Source organism: Chelonus insularis, unplaced genomic scaffold, assembly GCF_013357705.1.
Source record: "Chelonus insularis isolate UGA/USDA-ARS -01 unplaced genomic scaffold, ASM1335770v1 contig_22_pilon, whole genome shotgun sequence".
NCBI lineage: Eukaryota > Metazoa > Arthropoda > Insecta > Hymenoptera > Braconidae > Chelonus > Chelonus insularis.
Genome location: NW_023276438.1, coordinates 1112 through 16509, shown reverse-complemented (window position 1 = coordinate 16509; position 15398 = coordinate 1112). Strand labels below are relative to the sequence as shown.

Sequence of the window (15398 nt, the reverse complement as noted above, 5' to 3'; positions counted from 1 at the left end):
TAGACCAATTTGGTCATCGGCTTCAAGGACTAGAGGGGATGATTTTAAACTGGTAAATTACTGGTGGAAGACAGTAAGGTGGGAGGATCAGGTGGAGTGGACCCCATCATTGGTGAATCCCAACATCTTCATAGAGGGGTGCTGATATACGTAGGGGAGGTTTTGTTGGAAGGGGTAGTAAGGCAATTTTTGGGAATCGTCAGAAGATAAAAAAGTGGTAGAGATTATAAAAAGCTATATTTATAATTACAGAAATTTACATTAATGTGTATTTATTTATATGTTTTAAAACCAAGTCAATTTTTTACTTGTTTATGAAAATTACTTAACGGAATAAAATTTCATTCTTGACTTTGCTTTTCATGATTACTTTTTGTGTTTACAATTCTTTTTATTGGGGTGTCTACCCAAAAATCTAAATTGGAAATTCATTTAGTTTTAATTTTGAAATAAACTGAATCTATATATACATACACTATGTTAGGTATTTGAGGATCTGAGACTTTTAATAGAATTAAATTTCATCCTGAAATTGATTATTAGCATTTAGTTCTAATTGTACCTGAACTAATAGGTAATTTCAAATCATTGTATATTATCAACTATTTCCTGTTTTACAGATATTGAAGTCATGTTCAATGATTACTAACTAACATATCAATTTTTTTGTATAAATTGCTTTGAATTGTTTATAACTATTTGATGATTATTCATTTTTTCACGTATTACATGAAAATGAATTATAGATAGTCATCTTTGTCACTTCTCCATCGACAGCTTGATTCGCAAGATCACTAAAAATCAGAAAAAATGTATGTTTTTTAGGGAAACATGTTTAACATTGTTTCAATAATGATTTCTAGAGATTCATGTCCAGCATTTTACTAAATTACTGAATGAACTTTTCTATCTCATTAATAAATCTGTAGAAATATGATCGTCAATTAATTTTACTTCACGTATTGAATTATTCAGATCACCAGAAACTCAACTAAAAATTTATTTTTGCTAGTTTATAATAATTCAGGTATTGTAATGACAATTCTTGAAAATATTTGAACTAAAAATATTTTGAGTAATTGTATTAGAAGTGTACTCGAACTTTCTCGCTGTTGACGACAGGTATTTGAAATAGGATTAGCAAATAGTCACGTTCGAACATGTGTCCCAAAAGAGAAATTGCAGGTGTGCAGGTAAAAGATGAACTAGCGAAAGAGTCACAACAATATTTATTGCCATTCAATAGGTGCAATAAATTTTTCTGGCGTCTGAAGGATTATGAAGGTGTACGGAAAAACGTGGGAAATTACCAGAACTTTGGGTAGTACCTTTCGTAATTTTTATAACCGTAATTCGTGGGTAACTAAACCAGAATCTGATGACCAGTTATTTAATGGTCACATATTTCTACTTGAAAAGTAATGAACGGAAATAGTCTATGCCTATTATTGAATATTATCCAGGTTGCATCTTCAACTTAGCTCACAACCATAAACATTTAAATACTTCATTGTCATAGCAAAAGATATTGGATTATCCTGAACTTATTATATCTGTTCCAAGTCTTCCGTTGGGAAACAGAAAGATTATTCGAGAAATGAGTTTTCAAATATAATTATAAAAAACAAAGGTTCTAAAACAGTTTTGTTGAAAATCAATGTTAGATTTGAAGAGATCTATCAAATTATTCAAACTGTACAATCTATTTTATAATGACCTAATAAAATAATCGTAGCAAAATTAGCAGCACGTAAAAGTAATAAGTAAAGTAAGGAAAATAAGAGAAACTAATACATGTTCAATCAAAAAAAGAAATAGTATGCTTTTTGAAGAGATCTCGGAACTATTTGTACTTTTTATATGCAACCAAGGAGGACCAATGCATACGTAATGATCTGAAACCTCGTTATCAAAAATTTGCGAAAGTAAAATTATACGCTTACTCTTTGTACGTTTAATTTGTAGAGAGTACGTTAAGGTTCAGTTTTGTAGTTTTTGGTGTTGTTGGTTTTTTGTTAAACTTATTATAATTATTTTGAAAATACAACCTGAAAATTAATTATATACTACTCTCTACAAATTAAACAATAATGATAATTTAATTGACTCCAAAATAAGTAAACATTTATTGATTGTGCAATCAATGTAATAAAACTGTTTGATTTAGTTTCATTGTATTCATTGATTCTGCTTTCAGTTTTATTACTTTTACTTTTTTATTGTTCAAGAGTAAAAAAATGTCTACATAATTATTTTTCAAACAACGAAATGGAGGAAAAATTACTCTAGCCACTGCGAATCGTAGTATTTTATTTCAATGCACGTGAAGAGTTTCAACATGATGTTGCCCATTTCATTAACATCGTAGCTATTTTTTGAATATTTCCAGGTGCATTAAAAGTGACTACAATGCAAATCAAATGGGTAACGCCCTTTGAAAACAGTTAAATGCATTGAAATGGAAAATTTGGAAAATATCTTCCTTGAAGATATCATATGATTTTATGACATTGAATATTATCATATGTAATTCATTGATGCTTCAAAAATCTATGTTTAATTGTACTTTTTTATTTATGCAATACCATAGTGAAGAATTACAAAGTTAGACGTCATTTTAGAACTTGAATAACAAAAAGAAAATACTTTCTTCTGCAGAAGAAGTTTTCACCGTGGTAAAAAATTTTGTTCAATGTCAATCCAATACGACCGTTTTCCAGTGGACGTCTGTGTGTGTGTATGTACGTATGTGCGTATGTGCATATGTGCGTACGTACGTTCGGAATTATTTTTCGCCTCGATTATCTCGAGAACAAAAAATGATATCGATGTGGGACAAATTGCATTCGACGCGTAATTACGTAACTTAGAACTGAAAAAGTTTTCAGGAAAATCGGTAGAGCCATTTTTTGGCAGAATCAAAAAACTGGAAAAAAGGAAATTACTTGAATTTTGCAATTTATAAATTATACCATTTTTTAGACAAAATTTCAAGATCCTTGCAGAAATATGAATATCAAATGATTGGAATACTTGTATGGATATATGATGACAATATTCCATCAAAAAAAAAAATTTTAAAAAACAAAATCAGCAATGAAAGAATTTCAAACTCGTGTCAAGATTGAGAAAACAGCATTAAAGACGCTATAATAGTCAATAATATGGAATTGTGTCTATAACAATTGAACATTGTTACTAACAAGTGATTATTGAAAATAGTAATATTTAAATAATAAGTTTTAAATTGTTATAAACAATAAAAATAGGAATCCATTCTATATATATGTGTACTTTTAACGCATGATTTTTTCTTTTACTTAAATAAAGTAACTAACTGTGTCACATGAATAAAAACAGACTCATTTCGTTTATAACAATTCCATTTGTTATAAAAAATGAAAACAGGTTTTATTCGAATCGTTTTTTCATTTTTTCCACTGGGAAGTTGGTCGTGTGGACCTTTCGGGTCGCACCCAGACCACTGCAGAGCACTGATATTTTTAAATATTTTTGCTAACCTCTTCATTAATTTACTAGTCAGATTCGCTCCTTGATCGGTGAGAATTGTCTTAGGAGCTCCATATACACATATTACTCTTTTTACCAATCCTCTTGCTATTTCTTCTGAGGTTGTTTTGCACAATGGTATGGCTATGGTGAGTTTTGTTAACAAATCTTGTACTGTCAGGATATGTGTATGTCCCTTTTCTGTCTTTGGTAATGGTCCCACTATGTCTAATGCAATTTTATCAAATGCTGCATCTGGGGTATCAGTTATCTGCATAGGTTGTTTTGTTTTTACTCTTTTTAATTTTTTTATTTGACAAGACACACAACTCTTTATGTAATCTTGTACATCCCTCTTCATATCTTCCTAATAATGTCTAAGTCTGATCCTTCGATAAGTTTTCGAGACCCCTTTATGACCCCCTATTGGCGTTGCATGAGCCTCTTCTAAAACAGCTGTACGCTCATTCCATGGGACATACCTGACCTTTCCCAAACAAACCACTACTACTGTATTGACTTCTTCTACGCTATCTTCAATATATCTAAACATTATTTTCTATATCACTCCGTTTATTGTTTTACTGAAAGCTATAGCTATTGCTTTTAATTTAAATTTTCTCAATAACTCTCGAAAAGGATCCTTCATCTATCTAAAATCTTCTTGATAGTATCTTCCTATTATTATTGCAATATGTGTTTTCTTGCCTATCTTCATAGTTTTTATTGTTTTCTTTTCAAGATGCTTAAACCTTGGTAATAAGGATCTTTCTTTCAATCTCTTTGACCCTTCATCTTGTGGATTTCCTTCTTTGTCTAGGAAATACAAATAATTTACTCTACACATGTAAATCTGATCCCTAGTTTCTATGACGTACCTCCCTTTTCCTGATCTCATTGGTTTATCATCAATTTTTTCTTCTTGCTCCTCTTCACTCTCTATATTTTCATTGTAAATTTCTTCTTCTTCACTGAAATCCCCCTATCTCTGAATCTTCTGAGTCAGCATCTATACTAATTGCTTCCGAGACACCTGACTTGTACCAGCCCTGTGGTGTTTTCTCTTTTTGGAAAGGGGCATGCTCCTCACTTTTCCTGAGCTCCTCACCTACTTCTTCGCTGTCTGACCTTTTTCCTTCATTTTCGCTTTTACTACTTTCTTCAGTTTCTTCTAAATCTTCATCTTCACTGGATTTTTCTCCATCTGAATCTTCTTCTAATTCCTCCATCAACTCTTCTTCTGAACTCGAGCTGAGTTCTATGATCTTTCGCAGTCTCCCTTTTTTTCGAGGAATTTGTGCAACTTTTTCCTTGACAAATGATTTTTTTGCTGCAATCTTACTGGCAACCAACCCTTTTGTGCTCTTCCTGCGACCTCTTCCACTCTTCTCTTCCCTCTCCAATGCCTGTAGCGTCTTCTTTTTTTGGAACCGCGTTGCATATCTTGGTACTTTCTCTGATTCTTCAGAGCTATGAGCTTTAGATTTATTCTTCGGGTCTGGATTAGCACTGAGAGGCTGTGTCCCTTTATCACGACTGGCGATTTTTCTCTTCTGAGAAACCTTTCGTCTTCCTCCTAATTCCATATCCTTAGTTGGTTGAGTCTTGTCAACTTGATCCGTAGATTTTGATTTTAATTCTGCTGCAGCTTTAGATCTCGTTAACATCATAACCTGCTTTGCCTGGTTACTATCAACTTTCATGTCGGTTTGAGGTGGATTCCTAGAAAGTGCATCTGCGTTGATATTTGTCTTGCCAGCTTTATAGACTACAGTCAATTCATATTCTTCAAGTTTTAGTCGCCATCGCGTTAATCGCGAAGTTGGATCCTTGGCAGTCTGCATCCACACCAAGGGTTTGTGATCTGTAACTAGTGTAAATTTCTTACCATATAAATATGGTCTGAACTGTTGCACTGAATGCAAAATTGCTAGAGCTTCCTTCTCATAAGTCCTATACCTTTTTTCATTTTCATTCAACACTCTGGACGTATATGCAACAGGACGGTCTTTCCCTAGAGGTCCTTGACTCAATATACCTGCTATGGCATAGCCAGATGCATCTGTTGTTACTATGAATGGTGTAGTCATGTCAGGATATTGTAACAATGGCTCCTTGCACAGCTCATCTCTCAACCTTTCAAATGCCTCTTGTTGTTCCTACTTCCATTCGAACGGTAAATTTTTTTTCAACAAATTAGTTAGAGGCTTAGCTATATCAGAAAACTTGTGAATAAATCTCCTGTAATGGCCAGCTAGTCCTAAAAATTGCCTGATATTTTTAATGTTCTTCGGCACAGGAAAATTTTTCACCGCTATTATTTTATTTGGATCTGGTCGTACCCCTTTTGCACTGATAATGTGTCCCAGATATGCAACCTCTCTCCTCAATAACTCACATTTTTCTGGTTGCAATTTTAAATTTGCAGCTCTTAACCTACTCATTAGTCTATCGAGCTTTATCATATGTTCCTCTAAACTTTCTGCAAAAACAATTATGTCATCTACATACACAATTGCTACTATACCAATCAGTCCACTTAAAACACTGTGCATCAATCGTTAAAACGTTGCTGTTACTGTTTTTAATCCAAAAGGCATTCTTTTAAATTCAAAATGTCCTAAAGCCGTAGAAAATGCAGTTTTGTGCCTATCCTTCTCATATACTTTAATTTGATGAAAACTTGCTGCTAAATCAAAAATTGAAAAATACTGTGCCTTTCCTACTTGGTCTAAAATATCACATATTTGTGGGATTGGGAAGGCGTTTTTTCATTTAATGCTCTAAAGTCTAAGACCATGCGCCAACGTTTATTCCCTTGTGCATCAGGCTTCTTCGGTACTATCCATAAAGGAGTGCTATACGGTGAATGAGATGGTTGTACAATGTCATTCTTCAAAAGGTCATCTACCTGTCTATTTATTTTATCCTTCAACAGTGGAGGATAACGGTACTGCTTTGTGTTGATAGGTATATCATCTGTCGTTGGAATTTTATGTTCCAAAACATCAGTACACCCTATTTTATCCCCAGGTAGATAATATCTGTCAGAATGTCTCTCCAAATGTTCCCTGATACTGTCCATTTCTTCCTCATTCGAATCCTTCAACTACATCAGCTCCAGAATCTTTTCAACTCTTTTCTCTTGCTGTACACTAATTACTGCTACATTTGCATTAATTTCTTCTTCATCATCCTCTCTCCTGTACTGTGAGATTTCTTCTAGCTCGATAGCTGGTACCGCTACCTCTACATCCTGATCTCTCGTATTATAGATATACATGTACCCCTTTCCTTCTCGATTTGTGACTACTGCTTCTCCCAAATAAACCCCTGGTTTGACATCTAGCTTCATAACATATCCAATTTTAACTTCCGGGTTTGTCACTCGAACATAAAACCCATGCTGTATTCTTGCTGGTATTACCATTGTTTCTTCACGCAGAAAAGGTAAATAACCATTTTTCCACCTTAAACATGCCTTTGAGTACATAACATCTATGTTATTTCTCCTTAAAAAGTCGGACCCTAAAATTCCATCTCTGGTTATTGGAAAATTGCCAGGTACCAACTGAAAATTTACTGAAAATCCCTCAAGTGTAGATATAATCTCTCCTATTGTGTCTACCAAACTTGGCGTTATCCCTTTTAACTTTAAAATTTTTTCTTTATTGACATATACATCGTCTCTAATTAAACTTCTTCTTATCAAATTAATCTCACAACCCGTGTCTATCATAATTTCCACCGGGCGAATAAATTCTTTTGCATCAGTTATTATTGTCGGCACTATATATTCACCGTTTAATTTAACTGTGGCCACAGAGTATATTCTTCTAGACAATCCTGGGCCGGTGTCTGACTCTCTTCCGGTTCCTGAATATGCAAGACCGGGCGCGCAATTCGCCCCGTGTCCCACGCTGCGCAATAATGCGGGAGGGGCTGGCCATTTTCCTGATTTTGGGCGCCATTACCTCCTCCTCTATTATAATTTTGAGTGCCTCCCGGGCCTCTATTAAAACTCTGAGTACCCCCTGGGCCTCTATTTTCATTAAAATTTCCATATGGATTAAAATTACGAGGAACTTGTTGCACCATCTTGTCATTTATACTCTCATTAAAACTTCGATAATTACTTCGTCCTCCCTTTTTACAATAATTTACTGTATGACCGGTCATTTTACAATTTTCACAATATAAATTCTGTCTTCCGTAACTGTTTCCCTCTGTGGTCTTTCCGTTAATTAGTTTGCCTTGGGACGGGCCCTGTCCTCTATTTAAGCTATAACATTTCGACGCTTCATGTCCTTTCTTGTTACATAGCTGACAAACTATTGGATTCGAGATCTTTTACACGATTCGCATATGTCAAGACTCCTTCGTTGTCCCTTTGCACTACGCTTCCCAGCTCTCCTTGCAATTCAAATAGTGTTTTGGTTGGCATAAACATCTTTTTCAAAAATTTAATTAGATCCTCTACATTTTCAAAATCAGTTCCTTGAATACACCGCCGCGCTTCTCCTCTAAGTTTATTTCTTAGCACCTGCACTAACCAACGTTCGTTTGCTGGTGGCACCATTCTTTTGGCCTCCTGACATCCTTCTATAAAATGACTAACATGCGTAGTATTTCCATCAAAGACTGGCACTGCTTCTAATGCGTATTTAATTGAAACAGCAAGTCCCTGGTCATTAACCGCCATTCTTGTTAGATTTCTATTTATTATCTCTTGTCCACCGTTATTTTCCTTTCTTAAATCCTCTCCTATCTGGCTTCTTTCACCTCCTTCTACGCTTTCTTGTTCGCTTTCTAACCTCCCTTGTTCTAACTCAGTCCCTTCCCGATCGGCCCGCGCAATTTCTTCAAACTCACGCTCTAAACTTGGCGGAATTAAACCTGATCTTGCTACTCCTGCACCTTCACTATTTCTTGTTTCAACTGGAGTACGAGGAATTCTGTCCGGCATTTGATCATATTTTAATAGGACTTCTAATGAAACTTTCTTTCTATGTAATGCGTTCCCAAAAAAAATTTAAGTGTGGGTCTATCTCAAAAAAAAATATTCTTTATCCCTTAAAATTCACCCGCGAATTATTTACTGATAAATCTTATTTATTGTTAAAATATTTTATTCACTTATTTAATTCAAAAAGTAAAATAAAAAAGCTAGTATCAAATATTCAATAGTAATGATCTTTTAGTAATTTCATTATTAAATCACCCTATACTATTATCTTTATTTCAAAAAAAAAAATTATTAGTCAAAACACTTTCATTAAATTGTTTATTAAGTAATTGAATAATAAAAAAAAATTTATTAGGATGAACTCATTTTTCCCTAAAAAATAATTTATTATTTTAAGTGAAATTAATTTTAAAAAAAAACTACTGTTCTGAGTCACTTCCTTTTTTATATTTTTTTTTTCTAAAAAAAAGAAATTTATTTCCTATTTTACGACTTGTCTCCCCTTTCAAATATGTTTCTTTTTTTTTTATTTTGCTTTTCAGTTTAATTAAAAAAAATTTTCTTTAAAAAAAGAATTTCTAATCATGTTTGACTCACACACCTTTTATTACGGTAATAGAAAATTAGAGGCTCCTAATTTCTAAATTAATTTTGTGACTCAACTGTGACTCATTCTCGTGAAGTCCATGACGCAATTTTTCCTTTTAACTTAATGAATCTCGACTAATGATTTTTCTTTTTAAATTTCATCAAAACTGAGCAGTTTCACTTGCTTTTACTAATACTCTCCAAAAAAAACTACTTTTATGACTGACCATTGCAAGTATTCTATTCTACTCAAAAAAAACTTTCTTTCATCTTCCCTACAAGCGATCTGTCAAAGCTTTAACCAAAATTGCCATAACAATAATATACTCCAAAATGAGTCGTATGATACTCACTGCTACTACAATTTTTTTGTAATGATTTTCACAATCTTCCATGTTAACAAGATAACTTTGAATAAATTAATTTGTGTTCCACGCTCCTAACTGGCCAAGTTATCAACGTTAAAGTCACACAAAAAACTTTATCCAAAAAAGAGTACTACTATTGAAAGGAAAAAAAAATGTAATTTCAGTATTGTTGCTTTTCCCTATCCTTTACATTAGTACAAATTAATAAAAAAAAATCACTGTTTACTCCTCCATACACTACTTTATATTATTATTATTTATTTATACATATATTCCTTATAACCAATACCATTTATTTTTATAATTTTTACAATTTGTTGCCTAATCTTTCATCCATAAGTCGAACAGTGAATCGTATCAGAGCTAAAGAAAACCCTCAACTCCCGACTGTATCATCACATCGTGAATTGGTATTATTAGAAGAATTTAAATATACTCACACTGGAGAACTATTTTTATTATATGATAATGGTGGTTCAAAGAGGCGATTTTTGACGTTTACAACGCATAAAAATCTGAATGTTTTAAGCAGATGTCAACAGTGGTTAGGTGATGGAACTTTTGCGTTGTACTAAACAACTTTTTGCAACTATACACTATACATGGCTTCATGGGAGGTAGATCTGTCCTACTTGTGTATGTACTATTACCGAATATATTCAAGTGTTGTAAGTTTTGCGCCGATCTTTGCCTAATTTTTCGCCAAGTGTTATTATAGTAGATTTTGAAACGGTATTCATTAAAGCTTCGAAAGAAGTATACGCAGGAGTCAAAGTCACCGGCTGCAATTTTCACCTCAACCGATGTTATTGGCGTCGGATTCAGGCTAGCGCAATACAAGCTCGTAATACCACAGATGTTATTTTCGCTTATAATTTACGTTTGCTACCCGAGTAAAAATAAATAGGCCCAAAAGAAGCCCAAAATAAAAAATGAGCCCAATACAAGCCTAAATTTTGAAGGAGCCCAATTGAAGCCCAAAAACATTTTCTAGGCCGACAACACACCCAATTCAAGCCTATTTTCTAAGATCATATTTGACAATAAATTATTACAAATGTAAATTTGTAGCACCAAAGTTAATTTGGTACTAAGTTTTTATGACAATTTTTTTTTTTCTGAATTTTTAAAATATTTTTGGGTTTGAATTCGTCGGGGATATTTTGTCCGCGGGTCAAAAGTCATAGAACCATATATTTACTTTCTAAACCGTTAAGTGATGATTTTTTACATCAACAAAAGGTATATTAGGTCATACGTATTATTTTCATACATCCATCTTCTAGACTATCTTCTTCAAATTGACTTGGGATGCATAAGAATCTAAAGTTCTATTCTTAATGTCTATGAACGCCATTATGAAAGTGGCAATAGCGTTGGATTTTATTCATCATAATACTTGAATAAATTGTTAGAAAATTAGATCAATACCTCTCATTGTTAATAAGTTAATGACATTTTATTTATTTCCAACCCATTTCTTCACTGCATCAAGTTTAATGTCAATACTATTAAAGTCATATTCTATTATTTTATCAGTAAATTAATGTCTGTTTTGTTCTTCGTACTTTCTAAAAATAAAACAGTAAAAATTACTAAGAATATTTATTGTTTAACTTGTAGAGTGTACATGATAGTTCAGTACTGTAGTTCTAGGTGTTGTTGATTTTTTGTTAAACTTATTATAATTATATTGAAAATTCAAACCTGAAAATAAATTATATTCCACTCTCTACAAAGTAAACAATAATGATAATTCAATTGACTTCAGAATAAGTAAACATTTATTAATTGTACAATTAATAAAATAGAACTGTATGAATCAGTTTTATTATATTCATTGATTCTGCTATCAGTTTTATTACTTTTACTGTTCCATTATTCGAAAATAAAAAATGCTTGCACTAACTGCCAGTCGTGCACAGGCGCAGAAAGAGAAGAATTAATGTACGTTAGAAGATCCTGACAGAAGCTGCGGTTTATATGTTTCTTGATTTCTCACGCATGTATGTTTCGTCACGCACAGGACTGCATACTTCCCACAAACATGCCTATATAAATTTGTTTTAAACAGTTATGCCAAATAAAGTGTGAAATGAAAAAGAGGGTATGGACCAGGCCAAGAACCGCAGCCTACTCACAGCAGCCAACAGCCATCAACCTCCCAGCAGTGAGGTGATGACGTGCCATTTCCACAGCCGACTCCAGATCACACTCATTCATCTGAACTGACTTTTCACCAGGTAAATCATCATCACAGTCAACTCTCTGCATTTAACTCTGATTATGCTTTAGTCAACTCTTCAAGTGGTGGTGTGATCACTCAACATGCAGACAACTTAACAATGAATGGTGATGAATCATGTCAATCTATATACGCTAACAGGAGTAAAGAACGCTTCTCTGATGACTCGACGGAAAGGATGACCTTAGCACATGAGGTTTCGGCCTCAGGAGGGTTGAGGGTTCTGGAAGAAGAGTCAGAAGGTTTCGTTCGATTTCCTACAGCTGAAGAAAAGAGTCAAACTCACACTAGTCAACTCTCAGACGACTCACATGATTCAACAATCATCAAGAATAATACAGACAACTCAGAGATTTATGGACGATTCTCTTCAGCACTTAGAGCAGCAGAAGAGACATGTATTAATGAGTCTTCAGATCAATCAGACAGCTCAGCAGTCTTACTCGCCACAGCCACTGCAGTATTACTCTCAGACTACTCTCAGCTTCCAGTAAGACTCCTGATAGACTCAGGGTCTGAGCTGACATTCATCTCATCAAGTGTGGTAAAGACTTGTCATCTCCAACGTCGTCCATCAGTGATATCAATGCTGGGAATTGGTAACGAACCAGCTGTACAAACTAGAGGGGTGACAACAGTGACACTTAGATCAACTCACACACAGGAGCGAGTTACAATTAATGCTCATATCCTCAAATGTGTCACTGTCACTTTACCAACCAGACAACTCAAGAAATCAACTGGTCAGCTCTCAACTCTCTTCAACTTGTTGATCCAGACTACTCAACTCCAAGATCCATTGATATCTTAATAGGAGCAGATTGTTATGGTCTGATTGTGAAGGTGGGCATCAAACAATTTCCTCAGTCATCTTTAATAGCCCAAGATTCAATCTTTGGATGGATGCTCATTGGAATGCCACAACAGACAAGATGCTCAACTACGAAAACTCATCACGCAGCAAGGGTCAGCTCATACCAGCAAGTATCTGATCTCTTGACAAAATTCTGGGTTCAAGAAGAAGTTCCAGATACTTCAGCCAGCCAACTCAGCCCAGACGATCAATCTTGTGAATTGTGAAGATCATTATGTTACGACTCATTCAAGAGATCAAGATGGGAGATATATTGTGAGAGTACCGCTAAAAGCATCACCATCTCTTCTAGGCAACTCATCAGCAAGAGCTCATCAGTGTTTACGACACATGATCAGACGACTCACAAAAAATGACTCATATGCACAACTCTATCACAACTTTATGCAAGAATATGAGTCACTGAACCACATGAAACGAGCCAAGGCATGTCCAGTCAACTCTCCAGTGTATTATTTGCCTCATGATGGTGTCTTAAGAGAAGACAGTGTTACTACAAAGCTTCGGGTAGTATTTAATGGCTCTAGTCCATCTTCTAGTGGTCTGTCAGTGAACGATATTCAACATACTGGTGCCAAAGTCCAGAAAGACATTGCAGACGTACTCATTTGGATCAGACAGCATAAATTTGTGTTTACATCAGACATCACAAAGATGTACAGGCAAATCAAAGTCCATCAAGATGATTGGGATCTCCAGAGAATCCCATATCAACTCACAACAGTCACGTATGGTACCAGATCAGCTCCATTTCTGGCTGTTCGCACAATGATCCAGCTAGTAAAGGATGAGGGTCGAAAATTCCCTCTAGCTGTTGATCTACTATTAAAAGGAAGATATGTGGACGATATTTTTGGAGGTGCTGACACAGTGAGTCAACTTATAGACATCTCAACTCAAGTCAGACAACTCTGCATGGCAGGTGGCTTCCCGTTGGCGAAATGGCACAGCAACTCAATCCAATTCCTTCAGTCAATCACAGACAACTCATCAGAAGAGCAGATCCACTCATTTGAGAGCTGTAAAACAAAATTACTTGGGCTCTCGTGGATTCCAGCGAACGACTCATTTAAGTTCAACTCACAACCTCCTCGTGAGAAGTCCAAGCTCACGAAGAGAATAATTTTATCAGAAACAGCACAACTCTACAATCCACTTGGGTTTCTAGCACCTTTCATTGTCAGAGCAAAGATGTTGCTACAAGAAATCTGGCTAGATAAACTGTCATGGGATGACCAAGCCCCAGATCACATTATCACCAAGTGGAACAGCTTCAGAACAGAACTCTCACACGTTTCAGACCTCTCAATTCCACGATGGTTTAAGATTACTCAGAAATCTACCGCGGAACTTCATGGGTTTTCAGACGCCTCACAACTAGCTATGGCAGCAGTTGTTTATATACGGGCTACTCATCCAGATCATGGAACTTGTTCAACTATAGTCTGCTCAAAGTCTAAGGTTGCTCCATTGAAGAAGATGTCTATTCCTAGATTAGAACTCACCGCAGCATTGCTGCTGGCTAGACTAATCACTTATGTAAGGAACAACTTAGACATTCAGCCAACCCAAACGGTATGTTGGACAGACTCAGTAACATTGACCTGGATTCAGTCTCACTCATCCCGTTGGAAAGAGTTTGTAAGAAATAAAGTGTCAGCAATTCAAGATCTCACTCCAATCAGCGTTTGGAGGTTTGTACCTGGCGAACAAAATCCAGTGGATTGTGCTTCTCGAGGTATCAGCATATCCCAGCTTCGGAAGCACCCCCTGTGGTGGACAGGTTCACAGTGGTTAACAGCAGACGAATCATCATGGCCAACTCAATCATCAGTGTACGATTCAAAAGCTCAGCAAGAAGAGCGACCAGTGATCACGTTAAATACTCAGACAATTCACCATGATTATCATTGGGATATGATATACAGACACTCTCGTCTAATCAAATTGCTCAGAGTGACTGCAATTTGCTTCAGGTTCAGCCAACTCCTTAGACGAGTACCTCAGTCATCTTTTACCTTTCCTCTCATGCCACGAGATTTAGAGAGAGCAAGGATTTTTTGGATAAAGGCAACTCAAGAATCGTATTTCTCACAGGAAATCAAGCAGAACAACTCAAATTCACTGCCCGTCTCACACCTCCTCTCACGATTGACAGCATTTATTGACACTCAAGGAGTCATACGTGTTGGAGGGAGGTCAGCAAATGCTAGCTTGGACCAAGAAGCAAAGCATCCTGCAATCCTACCACAGAAAACTCATCTTTCGAGACTAATCGTTACAGATGCTCATGAAAGAACATTGCACGGTGGGACGCAGGCAACTCTGAACCTCATACGATCATCATACTGGATCATCGGTGGACGACTCCCAGTACGATCCTATATTTATCATTGTCAGACAATGTTCTGACTTGGAGGGCTCCAAGTCAGCAAGTCTCAGCATATTTGAAAATTGTTAATGCCGGACTTGTCCACCGGCGCGTGGCTTTATCACCGAATGGAGAAGTTTTAGAACCAGCTCATGGCGTATCATTGTCGTTTTATTCAATTATAAATGGCAATTTGGACTCTACTGTTGATAAACAAATAAAAATCCTTCGCATTGTTCCTAGATATCGTGTTACAATAGAGTCAGCACAACGTAAATTAGAACAGCGACAAACTTCTGTGACAAAAGAACGTCTTGAAGATCATTGTTGATTCATCAAAATTTTTAGAAGCAATACGGGAGCCTGCATCGATATTTTTAACTGTGTCCTTTAAGAGTCTTTAAATTATCTCAGTGCTGATGATTTAAAATCAATAATACTCTAAGTCGATATTTATATCAATTCATTTATGCCCC

At 35.4% G+C, this 15398-nt stretch overlaps 1 protein-coding gene across 1 annotated transcript; it reads left to right on the top strand.

Moving 5' to 3' along the window:
* Positions 1–11777: 11777 nt before the first annotated feature.
* Positions 11778–14924, top strand: LOC118064505 (uncharacterized; the record flags this gene model as incomplete). Its single annotated transcript, XM_035079151.1, has 3 exons — positions 11778–12290; positions 12401–12643; positions 12696–14924. Coding segments are annotated over exons 1-3 (2985 nt in total), but the record flags the coding sequence as incomplete, so codon positions are not given.
* Between the last annotated feature and the right edge of the window lie 474 nt (positions 14925–15398).